The 24156-nt window shown below is 36.4% G+C and overlaps 1 protein-coding gene across 2 annotated transcripts in view; it reads right to left on the bottom strand.

The window, feature by feature from the left end:
* Positions 1-24156, bottom strand: part of SLC5A12 (solute carrier family 5 member 12) — a 98464-nt gene that overhangs the window by 40658 nt on the left and 33650 nt on the right. For both annotated transcript variants that reach the window (XM_016193797.2, XM_007535927.3), the window contains exons 7-10: positions 22456-22585; positions 20571-20659; positions 12868-12980; positions 10386-10453 (exon numbers count right to left, since the gene is read on the bottom strand). In XM_016193797.2, the coding sequence (XP_016049283.1) occupies positions 10386-10453; positions 12868-12980; positions 20571-20659; positions 22456-22585 (400 nt within the window). The remainder of the gene's footprint in view (positions 1-10385; positions 10454-12867; positions 12981-20570; positions 20660-22455; positions 22586-24156) is intronic.

The following is a 24156-nucleotide window of genomic DNA, read 5'->3' as shown; positions in this document are numbered from 1 at the left end:
GAAGGTTGGAGTTGAATCTGAGGTCTACTTATCTGATGCTGCTTTGTTATTTGAGCAGTCTGGGGAAGAGAGAAATTGTTTTAGGACAACTTGTGGCAGAAAGCTGATTTAATCACAAACTAGTTGTGAGACTTTAAGCAGGATAATTTTGCTTTTTTCTGCAGTCATCTATGAAATGAAGATGTTGAAACTGATAATCACTAAGGCTACTTCTAGCACTACTGCTTGGAATTCCCAGCTATACAGATGGAGGAAGTTCATCCTGAATATCAGGCAGAGGTGAGTTCATGTCCTAACACACTACTCTTAATAATGTGACTCTCTACTTCATGGTTTCTTCACCTATAAAAGTTGTACTATTTAATGTTTGGAATTGCTAATGTAATATGCAATAAAAGGAAATTTAAAACAATACTTTCTTTGAAAGAGATGATAAAAATAAAATAAAGGACACCAGGGAAGCATAGTTCATAGAATAGCTCTGGTTCGAGTTGTGCTATCCCCAAAACAACAACTGAACAAGAGGACAAGCCAGACACATAATATACAGCTGAAAGATCTACAGCCTCAGGTGAGTGTTCGAGTGTTGTTGGGGCAATAAGGGGCATGGGTTGAAAGACCAACATAGTCAAACTGGAAGTACAAGCAAGTGGTACAACGCCGAGCCATGTCATTTGGACAGTGACCACAGTTATCAGACCCAGAAGGAAAGAAAACTAAGCTTAAAATCACTCAATCTTTGACTCAGATTTTTTAAGCTTAAATTTAAGGCAAGGGCACAACAAAAAATCAGATAGCTTTCATAACCACAAGACAGCCCCAAACACCCCCCAACACACACTGCGTCAGTCTTATACAAACAAGAGAAACCTAGAGACACCACCTGATTTCCAACAATAGGCAACAACATACATGCGTAAGCAAAGAAATAAACAACAAAAAATATACCACAACAATCATATAGAAGCAAAACATAGGAAAACCAAGAAATTCTAGATACAAAAAGTCTATCAGAGGCAGACTATAGAAAGCTTATTATGAGAACTCTATAATAACTTAAGCAAAAATTGAAAGAACATTTTACTTTGGAATTAAGACACACAAAAGAAGAACTCAGAACAGAATTTTATAAGTAGTTACAAAGCTTGAAAGAAGAATTTCAAGCAGAGTTAACTAAACAGTTAGGAAATGAAAGAAAAACTTCAAACAGAACTGCAAGGAGTGAAAGACATCTTTACTGTGGTTGAAACTCAGGTAGAAGGTTTAGGAAGTAGACTCAGATATGCAGAATGAAGAATTTCCAATATAGAAGATACAATTAGCCCACTCTTTTAATTTAAAGATTAGGGAGAGGAAAGGTGTACAAAGAATGAAGCTACTGTCTGTGAAACTGCAGACTCTATAAGAAGGTAGAATGTAAGAGTGATAGGAATATCTGAGAATGATGACTGGGTCAAAGGACCAGGGGTAATTTTCACAAAAATTTTAGCTGAGAATTTCCTTCATCTAGGCAGTCTTCAGAAACTACTTATTCAAGAGGCAGACCAATCACCCAAGTTTATAAATCCAAAACAAACAACACCAAGTCATATTATTATAAACGTATCAAAACTCAGTTAAAAGGAAAAAAAAAGAGGCTCCTAGGGTAAAGAAAGAAGTTACATACAAAGGCAGGACTATAAGACTCTCATTAGATTTCTCTTTACAAACCCTAGAGGCAAGGAGAGAGTGGAATGGTATATCCAAGGAACTAAAGTAAAGGGGAATACAACCATGAATTTTGTATCCTGCAAAATTATTCTTCAAATATGAGGGAGAAATAAAGGTTTCCACAACTATTAAAAAACTAAAGGAATTTTCCACAATCAACCCCACTTTATAAGAAATACTGAATGGAATTCTACAGGAAAGGGGGAAGCAAAGGAATACAGTTTCTAAGTGAGGTGAACAGAAGTAGATTAGGAACTAGAACACAATAAGTATAGGAAAGAACAAAAAGCAAATGGGGGAGGGAATTAAAAGACAAGTCCTATCAAATGCTTGTTAATCAAATCAACTTAAAAAAGACTTTTTCTAGATAAACATGCTAGTTATTACACACATGGTAACACACACACAAAAAAAAAAAAACAGGGGAAAGAAAAATCAGTGTGGAATTCAACACAGAAAAAAGATCAGATATAAACAAATGGGAAAAACTCAACAATTTAAATTAAAAATAAAAATCAGAATGGATATAAGTAAACCACACACATCAATAATAACCCTAAATGTGAATGACCTAAATTCACCTGTCAAAAGACTCAGAGTAGCTAAATGGATTAAAGAACAAGATCTATCTCCAGATATCCACATATCCAAACAAAAGAAACACATATAAACACATATCCAAAGAAAAGACAAATGGAAACTGATTATAAGAGCTTGGAGCAAGATGTTCCAAGCGAATAGCTCACAAAAAGGCACAGGACTAGCTATTTTATTCTCTGATAAAACAGACTTTTAGGCAAATAAAGTAATCAAAGATAGAAAAGGACACTACAAAATAGTTAAATGATCAGTACAACAAGAAGATATAGCCAGCATAAATATATATGTCCCAAACTTAGGAGCACCCAAATATATAAAATAAACACTAACTGAACTCAAGGGAGACACTGATAGCAACACAATAATAGTAGAGGATTTCAATATGCCACTGACAGAAAGAGACAGAACACCTGGACAAAAAAAATAATAGAAAAACAGTCATCTTAAATGAAAATTTAGATAAAATGGACCTAATAGATATATACAGAACTTTCCATCCAAAAAGTAATGAATACACATTTTTCTCAAGTACTCATGGAATATTTACAAGGATTGACCATATTCTGGGCCACAAAAACAATATAAACAAATATGTAAGTATTAAAATTGTAAAATGCATCCTTTCAGACCACAAAGGCATGAAACTAGAAATCAATCAAAAAAGGAAAAGAAATTTCCCCAAAGCCTGGAGACTAAACAATATATATCTGAACAATATGTAGGTCATTGAAGAGATGAAAAATAATTTAAGAATGACTTTGATACCAGTGTAAATGAAGAAACCAGTTCCTAGAATCCACAGGATGCATCAAAAGCTGTGCTGAGAGGGAAGTTGATAGCAATACAGGTCCACACTAATAAACAGGTAAAATCATTAGTAAAGCATCTAACAACCCACCTTAACCAACTAGAAGTAGAGCAACAAAAAGAACTCAACAGTCAGGAGACAGAAAATAGTTAAAATGAGAGCAGAAATCAATGAAATAGAAAACAGACCATTAGGAAGATTAATAAAGCCAAGAGCTGGTTCTTTGAAAAGATAAATAAAATAGATAAACCACTAGCTACACTCACTAAGAGAAAAAGAGAGAATGCTATGGTAAAATCACTCATAAATGAAAGAGGAAATATCATGACAGATGAGATAGAGATTCAAAGGATTATGAAATCTGACTTGATTTGAGTCTAAGACCTTACTGTTATCAACCTGGTAGTGATTAGTCTGTGATAATCAGCATCTTTATTTTTAAACTTGGGCTTATGGTGGGGAACATGCCAGAAATCATGCTGCCTCAATACTCACTGACTAGGATTCTTCATATCTCAATGGCCAACTTCAAATCAATAATAACAAAAAATAAAAGTAAAAAAAAAAAAGAAAAAAAAAAGAATTATGAAAGAATATTATAGACATATATATGAAACCAAATTTCACAACTTAGAAGGAATGGACATATTCTTAGAGTCATACCATCTGTCAAACTTGACATAAGAGGAAGTAGATAAACATAATAGGCCAATCAATAGTAAAGAAAGTGAAACAGTAATCAAAATCTTACCCAAGAATAAAAGCCCAGGCCCTGATGGCTATACCAATGAATTTTACAAAACATTGAAAGAGAACTAACACCCATCTCCTGAAACTCTTCCAGAAAGTAGAAAACACTTCCAAACACATTCAACAAGGCTAACATCACCCTGATCCCTAAAGCAGGAAAGGACCCCCCCAAAAGAACCCCTCCCCCCAAACAATAGACCTATATCCCTGATAAACACTGATGCAAGATCCTCAACAAAATCTTATCTAATTGAATGCAGCAACATATTAAAACAATGATCCAACAAGATAAAGTGGGATTCATTCCTGGGAAACAGGGAAAGTTTAACATATCCAAATCAATCAATGTTATCCACTATATTAACAAAAAGAAGGATTAAAAACATCACATAATTTTATAAACTGATGCAGAGAAAGCATTTGACAAAGTTCAACACCTATTTATGATAGGTGACCTATTTATTATAACATATGACCTTGAGAAACTGGGAGTAGAAGGAAAATTCCTTAACATAATAAAGGCCACATGTGATAAACCCATGACTAACATCATAGTCAATGGGAACTTTAGCACTAAACTCAGAAATTAGACAAGGGCTTGGAAATTGCGCAGATGCAATCACAGCTGCCATGTTGTCCCCTCAGGTTATTGCCAGTTCCCAGGAGAGTTAATACGATATTCTCGGAGTGCCTTTCCCAACCAATCCTGTCCTAACTTATCACTCATGGTTTTTGCCCTATAAAGCCTTCCTGCTTCCGTCTCTCTCTCTCTCTTGCCCGTTTTTCACTTCGGTGAATGGATGCAGGGAAGGGTACTGTGCATAGCAGGAGGTGGCCGTTTTTGCTAGCTCCACCTGACCCAAACTGCTGCACTCTCACCCAACTCTGAGGTGCCCATGCTAATAAAGAATTGTGTTCCCTCTCTGCTCCGGATTTCCTCTCTCTCTCGTGCGTTGCAGCCTGACAGACAAGGTTGCCCACTCCTACCATATTTATTCAACATATTCCTAGAAGTTCTTGCCTTTGCAATCAGACAAGAAAGAGATATCAAAGGAATCCAAATAGGAATGAATTTAAGTTACTATTTGAAGATGATATGTTGGTATACCTAGAGGACCCTGGAAACTCTGCCAAGAAACTACTGTAAATCATCAAAGAATTCAGTAAAGTAGCAAGCTACAAAATTATACCCACAAGTCTGTGGCATTTCTCTATGCAAAAGATGGGTAAGAGGAAATGGAACTGAAGGAAATAATCCCATTTAGAATTGAATCCAAAAAGATGAATACCTATGAATAAACCTAACAAAAGATGTAAAGGACCTTTTTAAGGAAAACCATAAGACACTGTAAAAAGACATAGAGGATGACACAAATAGATGGAAGAACATCCCTTGTTCATGAATTGGAATAACAAATATCATTAAAATAGCAATTCTGTCCAAAACGATCTATAAATTCAATGCAATCCCTATTAAAATCCCAATGTCATATTTCAAGGAAATTGAGTAAATTATTCACAAATTCTTGAGGAACTTAAAAAAAAAACATGAATAGCAAAAACAGTCCCTAGGAAAAAGAAGAAAAATGGAGGCATCACAATACCTGACTTTAGGTTATACTACAAAATAATAGTAGTTAAAGCAGTGTGTTATTAGAACAAAAATGGTCATATGGACCAATGTAACAGGATAGAGAGTCCCGAACTCAAGCCACACATGTACAGACACCTCTTATATGACAAAGAGGCCAAATCTGCCCAATAGGGAAAATAAGGTCTCTTTAACAAAAGGTGTTGGCAGAATTGGTCAGTCACATCTAGATAAATGAAACTAGACCACCAATTAACACCATATACCAAAATTAACTCAGAATGGAACAAAGATCTAGATATTAGACTTGAAAGTATAAGATACAAAGAAGAACATAATGGTTAAACATTTCATGACATTAACACACACGATGCATATGGAGACTTCACCCCATGTAAGGGAAATGAAAACAAGATTGAATAAATGGGACTATATCAAATTAAAAGGCTTCTACACATCAAAAGAAAACTTCATGAGGATAAACAGGAAACCTAGCAATTGGGAGAACATATTCACACACTATACTTCAGACAGTTGGTATCAAACATCTATAGAGAACTCATACAGCTCAACAAAAAGAAAAAGAACAACCCAATAAAAAAAGTGGACTGAAGATATGAATAGACAGTTCTATAAAGAAGAGATACACATGGGCCACAGAAATATGTGGGAATGCTCTAATTCACTGATTACCAGAGAAACACATATTAAAACCATATTAAGAAACCACATGTGGCATAGCCTTCACCAACAAAATAGGAGAGGATAAATATTGGAAACAACGTGGAGTGAAAGGAACTCTACTACACTGCTGGTGGGAATGCAAACTCGTACAACCACCATGGAGAACAGTATAGAAAATCCTTATGCAAATACAGATGGAAATACCTTATTATCTAGCAATTCCACTCCTTGGAATTTATCCAAAAGAGATAATTAACACTAATTTGAAGATATATATGTACCCTCATGTTCATAGATGTCTTATCCACAATAACCATAATTTGGAAGTAACCAAAATGCCCTTCGACAGATGACTAGATAAAAATGTTATGGGATATATGTTCAATGGAGTACTACTGAGCAAAAAAAAAAAAAAAAGGTGATTTTACATCCTTACATCCTTTGGGATAAAATGGATGGAACTTGAAGACATCATGCTTAGTGAAGTAAGCAAAGAGATAAAAGAAAGCCACAGGATTGTCTCACTAATATATGTAATTTAGAAAACTGAACACACATACTTAAAATAGACAACAAGACACAATACAATCCATATTTAGATTGGAAAACTATAATGGTTACCAAAGGAGAAAAGGGGAGGGCACAGACTTGGTGGCGAGAAAGGTGTGAACTTTTAATCCTATTGATTTATATTTTCATAAACTACTATTAATATGACATGTCGAGGGGGTAGATTTAATAGCTCAAACTCTCTACCTATACCCTATCCCCAAGCATAAATATTTTCTTTAGCTTAAACAAGTAATATGTTAAATATGCAAGATGATCAAACTCTGATAATAGGATTAAATTGTTCAAGGAGCTCTAAAGATGTATCTGAAAATATCAGATACATCAACAATGTATCTGAAAACATCTAAGTAAACTGCAACTTTAGGCCAGACAGATTAAGACCATTTGCACCTTTATGTATCTAAAATACAAAGAAGTTCAGATACCATTAAAAGGCACAAAGCATAGCAAAGTCAAGTATATTAATGCAGATACTAAACATTGGATTATCATAAAAAAACAACCCCCCAGCTAACCTGGTTATAATAACAATTAATTACTGATATTCTAAACTCTTTCTAAGACTATAAGAAATCCCTTGCATTCTCTTTAAGGCCTTCATTTCTTGCTGCTATGGAATTCTTATTGTGGACTGTAACCAGAGATGCCAAGCCTGAGAAATTAACCTTGCAACTCTTCAATATGGTGAGATCTTTCCTAACACATGGTACCACCTACATCCACATCATTTAACTAAGTAACAGATAACAGATATAGGATAGGGTATAGGGTACTGGGTACAGTTTTACATGTATCAATTAACAAGGGTCAATTATATAACTCAAAATTAAAGTGTTCACTAATAGTTAAAATGCCTTAAGAATGCATCATAAAGGGAGTCGGGCGGTAGTACAGTGGGTTAAGTGCACATGGCGTGAAGCGCAAGGACTGGCTTAAGGATCCTGGTTCGAGCCTCAGCTCCCCACCTGCTGTGGAGTTGCTTTATAGGTGTTGAAGCTGGTTTGCAGGTATCAATCTTTCTCTTCCCCTCTCTGTCTTCCTCTCTCTGTCCTATCTAACAACAACGATATCAATAACAACAACAATAATAACTACAACAATAAAACAAGTGCAATAAAAGAGAAAATAAATATTTAAATTTTTTTTTAAAAGAATGAATCATAAATTCTTTAATCTACTGGACTTAGATCAAATTAGCTGGCCAGCCTAGCAGAAAGGCCCAAAGAAGACCAACCCCCAAAACCTAATTCTGGTTGGGTTCAACAAATGACACTCAATGCTTAAACAATTGGGAGAAAATCTAATGTCATAAGATAGAGGACTAAGAAAGTTGGACAAGGCCCACTTAATAATGGCCCTTTTGGTCAGTAGCATACCACCTCATCATCTCAGACGTTAGTTAGGGAATCCTTGGACTCCCATACAAATATAGTGGGCCTAGACCTCTAATGAATTCCTCTCTCCACCACCACTGGTTACCTACATCAGGACTGTCATCATAAGCCCTCTAGTGGTCCCTCCCAGAACCTTGCCCTCACCATAAAGCAATGACAGTAGGGATAGCCCAAGACTCAGAAGGGAGATTGAGGTATCCTACCCTGCCACTCGAGGAAGACTAGTCCCAAAATGAGTGCAGCCTGCAATGTTCCCAGATGTGACCATGAGCTGCAAGCTCAGACTCAGAGGTTACACAGGCTCAGGCTTATATTATATTATATATTATATGTTATATTAATCAAATTATATGCCCTGGGTCAGGTGGATGGTGGTAAATAATTGTTATCTACAGATTTTTTTCCCCAAGAATGGCCCTTATCCAACTTGCTTGCTCTTTTCTCTACTTGGACACCATTTTCTCAGACAATATGTACATCCAACTTCAGGCTAGCTAACAAACTTAAGGAAATAGATGGATTTTCTAGCTTTCTTTTACCCTAAGATCCCTAATCTTATCTTCTCTATTCCTCCTTTTTGGTTCTTATTCATATACCATTTGTTTCAGTTTATGTCTTGCTACCTTTCAGACACCAAATTGCAGACACTAGCATGATTCCATCCTGATTTCTCTGTGCGGATGACCTCACTAGTCTGTCCTAGAACCTCATCTCTCCAGAGCTCTGGCTCACTGGAGAAGGATAGAAACAGGTTGGGAGTATAGATTGCCCTGACAATGCCCATGTCCAACAGAGAAGCTATTAAGGAATCACAAGCTGCTACCTTCTGTACCAAAAATGACCTTGATCCATACTCCCTGCAAGGGAAAAATGGTAGGATGAAAAAGATAAGAGGTCTCTGAACTCTAAGTTTCATTAACACCCAGAGAGAGAGGAGGAAAAGGAGAGGGACATATGGAGGTAATAATATTGTCATGAGTGGCTTAGAGGGGAAAAAAGGATTGGATCAGGAAGAAAAACTGTGCAATTATGTATAAATGTGGACAAATACTTGTAGAGATAATGACTGGCCCATGTGGTAGCTTGCAGTGGGCCAATTAAAGATTTAGAATTCTGGTAGTGCGAATGGAGTGTATTTATAGCCCTGTTGACATGTAATTTTGTAAATCAATATTAAATCACTAATAGAATTTAAAAAAAGAACTTTGAGCTGCAAGCTCAAAATTTTATCCAAGAGGGATAAAGAACAGGGAATCTTCCAGTGGAGGAGATGAAATACAGAACTTTGGTGGTGGGAAATGTATGGAACTATACTCTTATTATTTTATAACCTTGTTAATCATTATTAAATCACTAATAAAACATAAAAATATCTTTGATTAAAATATTAAGTGAAATAAAACATTCTAAAGTGCACTGAGAGTACAGTAAGTGCTCCAGAGCTATCTATCTATCTATCTATCTATCTATCTATCTATCTATCTATCATGTATCATCTATCTCTATTTACCTTGTCACAATTAACATTACTAGTTTATTCCAGGATTATAAATTCGCTCTGGAGTATAAAAGAGTATTTAATTCTAGGGAGTCGGACAGTAACGCAGCAAGTTAAGCACATGTGGTGCAAAGCATAAGGACCAACTTAAGGATCTGGGTTCAAGCTCCAGGCTCCCCACCTAGCCACTTGCAGGGGAGTCTCTTCACAGGCAGTGAAGCAGGTCTGCATGTGTCTATCTTTCTCTCCCCCTTCTCTGTCTTCCCCTCCTCTCTCCATTTCTCTCTGTCCTATCCAACAACAACTAATGACAATAATAACTACAACAATTAAAACAAGGGCAACAAAAGGAAATAAATAAATATAAAAAAGAGTAGTTAATTCTATTACTATATACTTCATCATTGAGTCTTATCTCTAGTTTCTAATAGTTTCTTCTTTTGAATGTCATTGTATTCAGTGTTCTGCATGATGGCTAAATTTGACTTGGTATCTGCAAGTCTCTGTCAGCATTCGGAGTTTGGGAAAATAGGTAAGCATTTTCTTTTTAATTTGGTAAATTGTTGCAAGAAAATAAAATGCCTTTTAGCCATATAAATGGTTTATCATATAGAGTTCTGGGTGCATGACTGAGGCCCCAGATTCAGTCATTAACACTTTCTATGTTGGAACAATGCTTTATTTACCGTCTTCTCTCTCTACTTTTCTCTCTCTCGTAGAATAAACAAATAAATCTTTTAAAAAAAAACAACACTCTTTTTTTCTCTTTTTCTATACCTGTACAACACCTCCCATGAGGGATGCAGCCACAGCCATGGAGGTACACATAACACCAAACAGGAGACCTTAAAGAGAAAGAGAAATTAATAATCACTACCCAAGCTCACTTGGAAGGATTACTTGAGTGATTGCCTGTCCAAATTGTGTGATACAAGTCCTACTCGAGATCTCAGTGAAAACTGTTCTTCTTAGTCAGCCACTATAAATGCCCAGGTGATCATTTAGGTCTTTTTTTCCTTAGGGCAAGGAGAATGAACTGGAATCCACCATCAAGGGGGTTTCTCCCCAGATTCAAGAAAAAAAAAATTATCACATGGAAACAGCACAAATATGTGCCAAAGTCACTAGTCTGGAACACACCAGACTGTTCGTAGACATTAATTTCAGTAACACCACTCACCAATAATCAGCTAAGAAAAGAGTAATCATATATTATGTCAATTAACACAAAAATCATAAATTCCTCCTACTATCTTTAGAGATGACAGCTAAAAATGGGAAAAAACAAACAAACACTGTTTGCCCTGTTTGCCTCTTGAAAAAAATAAAAGATTACCTGCCTGGAAAAAATAAGAAATTGTTTTTTCTCTGTACTAGTACTTGCCCTCTTGTTAGGTCAGTGTTTACATGTTCAAATGCTATTCTAGGTAGTGACTCCTTAGTCCAGGGGATCTAAATTCCTGTTGTCACTAAAAATTTTACTTACTTCCCATATATCTTAATTCATATACTTTTATCAGAATGCAATAAATAGCCATCTGCAAGGCAGGAAGGTTAGAGTAAATTGGTGAGGATGTATGGGGTGTGTGGAGACACAGACAAAGCAGTAAAATATGGAAGCGAGAAAAAGCTTCAAAATTGCAGCAAATGCTGTATGTTTCCCCTACTCAATCCAGCATCATTATGAATATCTGTTAGTGATTGCACTAATGCTTATTTGTCTTCTGTTGTCTCTCAATGAGTAGGTAAAACTACAAATAAAATAAAGTCAATTCAACAAATCTTTTCACTTTTTGAGGTGTTGATCATTCCTTATTTAATCATAGAGCAAAAATGAAATTCATGGCAAAATAACACTGAACAAGGGAATGAATACAAGTCAAATAAAGGGGCTAGAAAATGGTGGACTTAGTTAAGTATACATATTACCATGCACAAGGACCTAGGTTCGAGCCCCCCATCCCCACCTGCAGGGGTATGCTTCATGAGTGTTTAAGAAGGTCTGTGGTTGTCTTTCTCTCTCCCTATCCATCTCCTTTTCTCTTCTTAATTTCTTTCTGTCCTATCAAGTATAATAGAAAGAATATAGGAAACAAAATGGCCGTCAGGAATGGTAGATTCATAGTGTCAGCACTAAGCCTCAGTGATAACTGTAGTGGACAAATAAAATAAAACAAACCAACCCCAAAACCTCAAATAAAAAATACGCAGTCTGGAAAAAAATTAAATTAGGATTTTTTAAGTGTGTATAGAAAATGTTTAGGTTCTGGGACCAGGCAATAGTACACCTGGTTAAGTGCTTACATTACAGTGCGCAAGGGTCCAGGTTCAAGCCCCTAATCCCCACCTGCAGGAGGAAAGTTTCACGAGTATTGAAGCAGGTCTGCAGGTGTCTCTCTTTCTCTTTCCCTTACTGTCTCCTCCATCCCCTCTCAGTTTCTCTGTCTTTAATAAATAAATAAAATATTTAAAAAGAAAGAAAGTGTTTAGATTCTTAATGTGTTACAAATTCATATAGAATCAATGAAAGGAACAAGGGCAGATTTTAGAAAACAAATGAGAGAAAAGAACAGTAAGATAAAGTACAAAACCAATACATTCAGTAAAGAACTACTAGGATGTCATAATAAAGGAATATAAGGAAATTTAAAACCATGATAGCTAACCAGAGCACTTCTGCTTCCACTGATTACAATTTATTTACCAAAGAGAAAAATTTTATAAGTATGGTGCTGGTTGATGGTACAATTAATTGAACCAATCAATTGACTATATTACCATGTGCAAGAATTTGAATTCAAGTCTTGGTCCCTATCTGGGGGAGTTTCACAGTTAGTGAAGTAGTGCTTCAGTTCTCTCTCTCTCTCTCTCTCTCTCTCTCTTTCTCTTTCTCTCATATTTCTGTTCTTTCACTTCAGTGCCTCTTTATGCAATAAATAAATTAATAAAATATTAAAACATTTTCATAAGGATGTGGGGAGGCACTAATATGATCAAGATATATAGAATAATAAAGAGATGCTGACATGCTTAAATCTAGAATATATTGTAATTACAGAAGGTTTGTAAATGATGGTCTAACTGATGAATGGAATAAGAAACTTCCTTGTCCTCTCATATTCCTGGTAATTCAATGTGTAAAGCTGAGTATGTGAGACTCCTTATACACATATTTCATTGTGTAACTATGACTCTGTTATGAATAGTTCAAGCAGGGTTTTATGTATATAACATGAGCAGATCCACTAGCTATACCTACATAAGCCTTTACTGATCCAGGTGCTCAGCTTGTCGGAGAGATGGGGAAAACAGCTCTTTACAAAATCCTCAAAAGTCACTGTTGCTAAGGCATTGATGCTGGCAGCCACGGTGCTGCAGGGAGAGAAAAGTGAGAACACAGTTCAAGCTAAATAAATCTGACTAGACTGTTATGTCTTTCAGATAAATAAACAAAACCTTTTTTTTATGAAATAGATGCAGACATATGTGCTAATTCAGAGACTCCAGAGCAGTTACATGGCTTGTCTACTCATTCTTCAGTGCTACTTCTGTGCTTTCTGCCTTTTTCAATTTTTTACAAATTCTATTAAAGTTTAGGTTCCATTTTCTACTTCTCACTAGTTCTCCTTAACAAACCATTGAATCACCTAGTCAGTAGCAAAGAGACACTGTTGTTTATTTCTAAATGCATGTATCTAGGTTGGATGTAAGGTGAGAAATAGTGACTAAGTTAGATCAAGAATCAGTACAGTTTGGCATTCATTAATAATTCATTAATTCATCAGTTTCCATATTTTTTATACTAGACTACACCAGAACTAGACATATACCAGTAAAGCAGAAAGATAAAAACCTCACACTTCATTTGGCAACACAAACATTTAACAACCAGTTACACTGTTGATATAAGAGAAATTAACAAGGTTATAGGTGACACAGAAGTTAGGTTTTAATTGCAGAATAGCAGTGAGAACACATTTACTTTCTCATATTTACTAGAAATGTTTTAGTTAGCAGGATAGATACTATTTTTAAATCCATTTGATGAAAAGACAGAACAACAAAAAATGTTTTTGAAAGGAGAATGAACAAAATTTGGCTATATGGATATAAGTTTTCCAGTGATACTCAAGAGCTAAATATTATATTACCCACCAGTATTTATTGGTAAGACAAAATATTCCTTCACTAGTTACATGAGAAAAAATTAATTTTTCCCCTTTGGATTGCAGGATCATATCCCATGAATTCTAGCTCAAGTCACTTCAGTTTGAATTTTTTGAGGTCTAAAGAGTACAAAACTCATAAATTCCTTTTGAAATAACAGATACAGCAAGTAGAAAGTTCCCAAGATCTACTTTTGGGAATAAAAACTGTAAGTGCTTCTGTGTACCATTTTTATTTTCCTAAAAATTAAAGTGTGAAAATGTTTCCTGAAAGTCTCCCATCTATATGACCATGAAAGTCAGCTACATAATGGAACAAACATTAAAGTGTAATTATTAGTGAAAGGCACCCACATATTTGCAAATATAATAATTTTATTATAACCAAATCTCAGAGAATTAATGAATTAATGTAAAAGGATAAAAGCCACACATATAAGAGACATTCTCTGAAATTTAAGTAATATTCTAATACCAGCCTTACATGTACTAAATTATATTTTAAAACAAAATCATTAATTTTATCAGTATTGGCAGAGCTATCAAGAAACAGAGCAGAGAAATAAAATAAATTCAAGTCCTAAATACAAGGGGTAATGTATAGTGTAATATTTAAAGTCAGTAGTCAGATGGCTCACTTCCTTTCATTTCCTTCCTTCCTTTCTTTCTTTCTTTCTTTCTTTCTTTCTTTCTTTCTTTCTTTCTTTCTTTCTTTCTTTCCTTTCTTCTTTTTTGCCTCCAGGGTTATTGTTGGGGCTCAGTGCCTGCACTACGAATCTACTTCTCCTGGAGGCTATTTTTTCCCCTTTTGTTGCCCTTGTTATTTATAGTTGTTGGATAGGACAGAGAGAAATGGAGGGAGGAGGGGAAGACAGAGAGGTGGAGAGAAAGATAGACACCTGCACACCTGCTTCACTATCTGTGAAGCGACCCCCCTGCAGGTGGGAGCCAGGGCCTCAAACCGCAATTTGCCCGTTCTTATGCTTTGTGTCATGTGTGCTTAACCTGCTGTGGTACAGCTCAGCCCCCCATGACTCATTTTCTTAAAAGTAAAGTGATATGTGTACACATATGTTCTTGGCAGCACAATTTGTAATAGCCAAAACCTGGAAACAACCCAGGTGTCCAACAACAGATGAATGGCTGAGCAAGTTGTGGTATATATACACAATGGAATACTACTCAGCTGTAAAAAATGGTGACTTCACCGTTTTCAGCCGATCTTGGATGGACCTTGAAAAAATCATGTTGAGTGAAATAAGTCAGAAACAGAAGGATGAATATGGGATGATCTCACTCTCAGGCCGAAGTTGAAAAACAAGATTAGAAAAAAAAACACAAGTCGAACCTGAAATGGAATTGGAGTATTACACCAAAGTAAAAGACTCTGGGGTGGGTGGGGAGAATACAGGTCCATGAAAAATGATGAATGAAATAGTGGGGGTTGTATTGCTAAATGGGAATCTGGGGAATGTTATGCATGTAAAAAAAAAAAAAAAAGAAGTAGAAACGCAAAGCAGAAATTGACTGAGTTTGGAGTATGGCACCAAAGTAAGAAAGCAGAAGTATACTAGAGTTTGCAGTGAGTACCTCCCTAATACTTCCTCTCCACTTTTCCAAGCTTTGGGTCCATGATTGCTCAACAATTTGTTTGGCTTTGTATGTTAACTCTCTTTTCAGTCACCAGGTTCCAGGTGTCATCAGGATGCCGGCCAGACTTCCCTGGATTGAAGACACCACCAATGTGTCCTGGAGCTCAGCTTCCCCAGAGACCCATCCTACTAGGGAAAGAGAGAGGCAGACTGGGAGTATGGACCGACCAGTCAACGCCCATGTTCAGCGAGGAAGCAATTACAGAAGCCAGACCTTCTACCTTCTGCAACCCTCAATGACCCTGGGTCCATGCTCCCAGAGGGATAGAGAATGGGAAAGCTATCGGGGGAGGGAGTGGGATATGGAGATTGGGCGGTGGGAATTGTGTGGAGTTGTACCCCTCCTACCCTATGGTTTTGTTAATTAATCCTTTCTTTAATAAAAAAAATAAATAAAAAATAAATAAATAAATAAAATATTTTAAAAAATTGAAAAAAAAAAAGTAAAGTGATAACTGGCTACTCAAAAGAAAGGCAAGACAGAGGTCAGTCATAGTGCAGTGGGTTAAGCACATGTGGCAAGAAGCACAAGGACCAGCATAAGGATCCTGGTTTGAGTCCCGGGCTCCCCACCTGGCCAATAATAAAAAACAACAAGGGCAATAAAAGGGAAAATAAGTAAAAAAAAAAAAAAAAGACAAGACAAAAAAAATCACTTTTTTTTTTTAACAGAGCTAAGGCAGAGTATCTGCAGAATTTCACAGCTCCCCTTCCCTCTCTCTGTCTCTCTCCTGGCTTGGGAGCTGTGAAATAGAGATAGAAGATAAAAGAGATAGAAGATAAAAAATAAAGATAAAAGAGATAGAAGAGATAGATAATAGATAATAGATAATAAGAAAAGATAATAAGAAAAGATAATAAGAAAAGATAATAAGAAAAGATAATAAGAAAATATAATAAGAAAAGAAGAGATAGATAATAGATAATAGATAATAGAAGATAAAAGAGATAGAAGATAAAAAAATCAGTTGTACTTTTTTCCTAATAGTTAAAAAATTTATTACCCTCAGGGTTATTACTGGGGCTCAGTGCCTACATGACAAATCCACTGATCCTGAGCTGGCGGTACCAAGTACAAGGACAAGGGCAATGATCCCGATTCAAGCCACCACTCCCCACCTGTAGGGAAAAAACTTCACGAGTGGTGAAGCAGGTCTGCAGGTGTCTCTATCATCCATCCATCTGTCTATCTGTCTATCTATCTATCTATCTATCTATCTATCTATCTAACATCTATCTATGTATCAATCATCTACCTACCTATCTTCCCCTCCCCTCTCTGTCCTATCGAATAAAAATGGAAAAAAAATGGCCACCAGGAGCAGTGGATTTGTAGTGCTGTCACCAAGCCCCAGCAATAGCCCTACAGGCAAAACAACAACAACAAAAAAAAAGTTTCACTAATCCTAGTAATCATTCTTTGCTTCTCTCTCTCTCCTTCTTTCTTTTTATTTGATAGAACAGAGAGAAATTGAGAGAAGGAGAGAAGAATGAAGGACATCTGCAGCACTGCAGCAATGCTCATGAAGCTTTTCCCCTGCATGTGGGAGGCAGGGGCTTAAACATGGGTCTTCACACCTAATGTGTGCTTTCCACAAGATGTGCCACTGCCAGGCCTCTGCACCCAGCCCCTCAGTCCCACTTATGATCAATGGAATTTACATTAAATTTAATTATCATCTTGCCATTTTTTAACTGTCAAATTAACAAGTATAAAAGTTCCATTGTATATAGTGATGGGGGAAGCATTCTTGCATGAATAGTGTATAAGTTCATGCAAATTTTCAGTTTATTCATATCCATGAAAAGTTATTGTCTTTTATTTATTTATTTTTTGTCATCATCAGAGTTTCAGAGCTCTGGGCTGATTTTTTTTTTTTTTCAGAAGGAAGAAGAGACTAAATAACAGAGAGGGAAAAACAAAGGCGGTGGGGAGGGCAGCACTGAAGCTTTCTCTGATGCAAGGGAAGCAAGCATAACAAAGCAGAGTATTATCCAAGTGAACTATTTTTCCATCTATTTTTTTCCAGGGTTATCACTGGGACTTGGTGCCAGCACTATGCATCCACTGCTCCTGATGGCCATTTTTTCCATTTATTGGATAGGAAAGAGAGAAATTGAGAGGGGATGGGAAGATAGATTAGGGAGAGAAAGAGTGTGGAAGGGAGGGAGAGAGAGAGAGAGATATGCTTCACTGTTTTTGAAGCAACCTCCCCTATTGGTGGGAACCCAGAGTCCTGAACCTGGATCATTCTGCAGGTCCTTGCACTTCAAACTAAGCACACTTAACCCAGGGCACCACTGCCTGGCCCTCTATCATTTTTTGTTTTATTTTGTTGTTGTTTTAATTGGACTGTATTTTGACACAATAATTCCTCTTCTTACACATATCCTTGCTTCATTTGCAAAGTTACACATTATAGAGTGCTATGGTCTCAGTTTGTACCCTCAAATTCATGTTGTAAACTAAACCCAAATATGATGACATTTGAAGGTGGGAACTTTGAGAAATTATTTGATAACAAGGATGAAGCCCTCATAATTACTACCCCTATAACTGACCCCAGAAAAATCCTTCTGCCCAGTGAAGGCATTTCAAAGAACAATGTATGACCTTTTGATTTTGAAGTTTGTAGTTTGAAGAACTGTGAGGAATAATTGTTTGTATGTCACCTCATTTGCTACACATATAAGACATAGCATTGGAAATAATGCCTCTTTAAGTCTCTCAACCCCCCACCAAAGCACCGATCAGCTCTGGTTTATAGTGATGCTAGGGATTGTACCTAGAATATTAGGTGCCTCAGGTATGAAAACCTTTTGACATAACCATTATGCTATCTCCCCAATTTGGATAATAATCCCTTTTATAAAAAGTACTGATCAAATAAATTTAAAGAATAGGGTAGATAGGTAGACTCACTGATTGGTGAACAATTTCCATTATATTGTGAAATCAAAGAGTGAATACAACATGAGCTCTTTTGTTTACAGTAGTAGGTTCATAGAAATGTTTTGGCTGATTTACAAGGAATTATTAACAATGGTGAATTGCATGGGGATAGGCAAAGAATTTATGAAAAAAGATAAACTTTTAACTTTTATTTCCTGGAGTTTCTTGAATCTCTGGTTCTTAGAATTTTATTGTCTTTACATAGCCTGTGGCATTGATTCCATGCAACCGATCTCCAAGAAGGGAAGTGAAGTGTTTTTGTTTTTTTTTTCCTAAAAAACTAAGTTAGTTTAGAAGACAGCGTACCTGAGTTACGGGAAAGTAATGATATTATCTTAATGTTCTTTCTAGTTCATTTATCTCCAAACTATTTCTCCTACATTTCTTCAAGTCATTCTCTTTCATCTGGATTAACACAAAAAGTCTTTCAGTTTCCCATTCTTGCTTTCATTATAGTCTTTTGCCTACACAAAAGACTGAGTCTTTGATCATATGACATAATTTATTCCCTGATTTACAAACTTATAAAGCCATCTCAGTCAAACTGAAATGCCATTTAGTATGATGCTACTTTGGTTCCATCCATGTGGCTAGTGGCTGCAGGAATAAACTCTCTTTAGCATTTCAGGAAAATTCTTTCTAACCAGAAACCTCTCGACTTCTTCAAGCCATCTCTATCTATACTTAAAATCTTTTCAACTCTTTTTTCCCTCACTCAGTGAAGTTATTCTGTCCTATACACTTTGGAATTTATACCCTCTCAACTCCCTGCATTGGTTCCTTCCTGTACTGTTAACAGAATTGGCTTCTTCCATACTTTAAATCTCAACCAAGTGACACACTCAGAGAAGAGTTTCTTCTTTCTTTCATTTTTATTGCCACCAGGGATACTGTAAGAGCATAAAACCCCCCTTTTTTTTCCTTTTAGTTGATAAAACAGAGATAAATTGAGAAAGGAGGTGGAGGTAGAGTGGGAGAGAAAAAGAGAAATACCCCCAACACTGTTTCACCATTCAAGGAGCTTCTCCCCTAGAGGTGGGGACCAGTGGCTTGAACCAGGATCCTTGAGCATGGTAGCCTATAAGTTCAATGAGGTGCACCACACCCAAGCCTCCAGTCAACTATAATTAATCATGTTATTTATTATTTGGTGATAGACTCTCATGCATGCATAGTTCCAACAATCTTGGGCTATTTCAGGAAAAAGGGGGGTGGTGGGGATATATCCCAGTGTTAAGAGCTTAAATAGCCTCTGAAGAATATAAACTTCAATCTTTGGTTCTCTCTAGAACATCACCCTTTGTGCTTATGTATTTTCTTTCATACTGTAGGTCATTAACAAATAATATTTTGTTTATTTATATTCTACTCATTTTCCATGTCTACTAGAATAAAAACTGATTCAATGTATATACAATGTGGATACTCTGCAGTATCCACAGAGTCACCAATGTCATTAACTGTATTCAGAATAATGAAAAATTTTCCAAAATATATATGAGAATAAATTTATGAAATATTTTTCATTTAAAAGATTATTATTCCTTTGAGGATAAATGTTATTGGCTGTCTGAATGTTCTATGAAAATGGAGAGAATGAAATGTAAATTAGAGGGCAGAGGTAGATAGCATAATGGTTATGCAAAAACACTCTCATGCCTGAGGCTCCAAAGTCCCACTTTCAATCCCCTGCACCACCACAAGCCAGAGCTGAGCAGTGCTCTTGGGGAAAAAAAAAAAAAAGGTAAATTAGAGATCTGCAAGAATATATTGCAGTTAAATGAGAAAAGCCTGTACAGTCAGCTTCTTTGTGTGTAACTATGGGTATAAAGGAAGTGGGTGCAGCAGACATCAGACAAGGATGAAAGATTAAAGAAGGAGGCCTTAGTGTAGGTGGCAGACAGGCTCATATCCTACTTAATTATTTCACATAACCTCCAAGGGTAATCCTTCTATTTTGCTAAATCTTGGTTTTCTTATATGCAAACTGATATTAATGTAAGGAAAACTTCAGTCTTATAGATTGTGTACACCCAGTAAGCAAATTAAACAAATCATTAATAGGATAGACATACAAAATGTGTGCAGTAAACATTCACAATTACTACTACCAAAATTCTTGTGTTCCACTTACCTTGTCATTATCATCATTATCATAAGTAGCAGTGTAACGTGTCATCAATATACTTACCTCAGAGTACCACTGAAGGCACAAGCCACAAAGAGTCCTGGAAGTCCTGGCATTGTGGAAAATATCTCCATGACAAAATAAGGCATCAGCTGAAGAGGAGGCAAAATAAGATTGGACCAGTGGTTTTATCCGCAGTGTCAACAACTTGGGAATGTAGCATTTTATTACAAGGATGTAAGAAAATAAAAAATAAAATAAACAAAATAAAATACTGGAGTAGTTTGTACAACCTAAGATGTTACATGTTAGCAAATTATGCTGTGATGGTCATATCCCATGGTCCAAGGTCCAGCTGCAGTGAAAGAAGAGGCCTTGGAAGAGTATAGAAGATATTAGAAGAAAAAAATATACTTGAATAAATTTTAGAAGACTCAAGAACTTTTAAAAAGTGTATATCTGCAGTGAATATTTGTTCTTTCTTATTTATCCTTGATACCATGTATACCAAAGAAATGCTTAAAATGTGTCTCCATGGAGTCTAGCATTTATAGATCTACTCTAGCCTAATTTGTGTGAAAAGAACCTTCACAAGACAGAGCAGAAGAATTGAAAATATTGGATATAAGGGAAAGAAGAATAATTGACCCCTTTGAACATATCTTCTAATAAATCGAATTTCAAAAGCATGTTTAACTTAGTGTATTGGAGTGATGTGCTTCAAAATATTATGAGAAGATATGTGCAGAAGTATTATAGAAATAAGGTTTAATTTGAAATTAATGAATCATTCATTAATAAACCATGAAATGTATACAAAAAGAGTTCAAAGTTAGCTTCAGCAAGTCAGTGACTCAAGTGTACTCTTCCACTCATAGATTACGAACCTTGGCCTGGCTCTAGGCCAGCCAGAGTGAAGTGAGATGTCTTTTTTCCCACTTTATTGGGAGTTAATGGCATATAGAACAGTTATCCCCCCACACACACATACAGTTGTTATTTTCTTGCTGATCTCTGCACTTTGTACTGTCTCCCATTGGCTTCCTCACCAATGTCCCAACTTCTTAAAAGCTGAAGCTGGAGGGCTGGGTGGTGGCACACCTGGTTAAGCACACACAATAGAATGTAAAAGGACCCAGGTTCCTACCCCCTAATCCCCACCTGCAGGGGGGTAAGCTTCACGAGTGGTGAAGCAGGGCTTCAGGTGTCTCTCTGTCTCTCCCTGTCTCTCTTTCCCTATCCTCTTGACTTCTACCATCTCTATCCAATTAATAAAGATAGTTTTTGTCAGATAGGTAAAATCTCTTGTCTCCCAATCATATGTATCTGCAAGACATTCTGCCCCCAGCCTAGGTAGGTCCTTTTCCACCCTCATTCAGCAAGACCCCAGAGTCTATACATTCCAACCTTTCCCTTCCATTCCCAGAGTCCTCTGCTTTGGTGCAATAAACCACACCCTCTCCAAAGCTACCTGATAATCTACTCATAGGTGGATCTAAAGAAATAAGAATAGGGTTTAGTCATTGGCACATCCATTAGAGCACACAAGTTACAATGTATAAGGATCTGGATTCAAGTTCCAGGTTCCTACTTGCAGGGGGAAGGCTTTATGATTGATGAAGTAGTGCTGTAGGTATCTTTCTTGCTCCCTATCTTCTCATCCCTTTTCAGTTTACCATTTTCTCTAAGAAATAAGTAAATAAAGCAAAAACAGTAAGAGAAAATATAAAAATGTGTCTTTATAAATATCTTCACTTCCTCATTTTGGAGCATGGTGAGTAGTGATATCACCCAAGAAAAGAGGTAAGTATCCAAATCTTCTCAGTTTTGGAAGAAGCTAGAGGTCCAGGCAGACCAAAAAAAAAAAAAAAAAAAAAGTGACATCTTCACTAGCCAGAACCAGGATCATTTCAGACTTCCCCCACTGCACCCATGATAAAATACATACCTGGTCTGGTGCAGATATAATGCCAGAAGTCCAGGGGTCACAGTTCTTGAAGTGGGAGTACATAATTAAGCCTGAGAAGACTGCACAAACCAAAATGATCCAGAGACCCAACAAGTTAAAGTACAGAGCTCTAGAAGAGAACATAAAGGTCTACTGATAGTCTCTCTACAATATTACAGTGTAATATGATGTTATATTATAAGATAGTCAAGACAAAATATTTGGCCTTTTAAATAATTCATTATGTATATATAATATGTATTATTATTATTTTTGCCTCCAGAGTTATCTCTGGAGTTCAGTACTGGCACTACGAAGCAACAACTTGGCAGCTATATTTTCTTTTTTTTTCCTTCCTATTTTATTCAATAGTACATAGAGAAATTGGCAGCAGAGGGGAAGATACAGATGGAGAGAGAAAAACAAACACCTGCAGACCTACTTCACCACCCATGAAGTGTCGCCACTGGAAGTAGGGAGCGGGGGCTCAAACCTGGTTCCTTGCTGTTAAATGGGTGTGGTTAATTATTTCTAATTTTTTTTTAATATTTATTTTATTTATGTATTCCCTTTTGTTGCCCTTGTTTTATTGTTGTAGTTATTATTGTTGTTGTCGTTGTTGGATAGGACAGAGAGAAATGGAGAGAGGAGGGGAAGACAGAGAGGAGGAGGGAAAGATAGACACCTGCAGACCTGCTTCACCGCCTATGAAGCGACTCCCCTGCAGGTGGGGAGCCGGGGTTCGAACCGGGATCCTTATGCTGGTCCTTGTGCTTTGCGCCACCTGCGCTTAACCCGCTGCGCTACAGCCCGACTCCCTATTTCTAATTTTTTATTATATCTAATGTCTATCAGATAGAGAGAGAGAAAGAAAGGGCTTCTGGGAGTAGTAGATTGGTAGTGCCAACACCAAGCCCCAGCTATAATGCTTGCGGCAACAAATAAATAAATATATGGCTTTCAAGAATGATATATTTTGTACTTTTGATGTGAAATCAGATGAAATCTAAAGTTGAATCAAAAACCAATGCAAAGCATGAAAAACCTAAGGTCACTATATCAATGATCTTTGGAACAGGTCTTTTTATTCTACAATGCATAGACATTCTCAAATACTATTTGAGAATCCTATGGCTATTTTATATTCAATACTGCTGTTTGAAATCAAGATAGTATTTGTTTTAAATTAATTATTGTGTTAACATCAGGATACCTGAAAGTAAGCTGGTCTTTTTCTGAATTGAGAAAAAATAAACCACCTCATTCTGGATAGTCTTAAAAGACAAGGAGAGCACATTTCCCTAGATACTGTCATTATTTGAAATGAATCAGGTACATTTAAATTTAAATATGAGCTCAGATCTACAGGGATGCAGAGGTCACAGAGGCTCCTAAGCTGAATATGGACCCAAATAAGATCAAATACATGGGGTTTGCAGTCAACAATATCTATACACTTTCCCCATATCTGGGAGCTACTCTGTTTCCTGATCCAACTTTCTAATCCTTTTTCTAGCCATGACATCATCTCCCCAGACAATAACTTGCATCCACCTGCATATCAGATTTCAGGCTTAGGGGAAAGAGAGAGAGAGAGAGAAAAAAAAACAAACTAGTATAGCCACAGCCCCTTTGGAATATAATTAAAATATGCCTACTAGAAATCTATATAATGGAGACTCTCCCAACTCTTCATCTGCA

The sequence above is a fragment of the Erinaceus europaeus genome, chromosome 17, assembly GCF_950295315.1.
Source record: "Erinaceus europaeus chromosome 17, mEriEur2.1, whole genome shotgun sequence".
Lineage (NCBI taxonomy): Eukaryota > Metazoa > Chordata > Mammalia > Eulipotyphla > Erinaceidae > Erinaceus > Erinaceus europaeus.
This window is presented reverse-complemented; position numbering and strand designations above follow the sequence as displayed.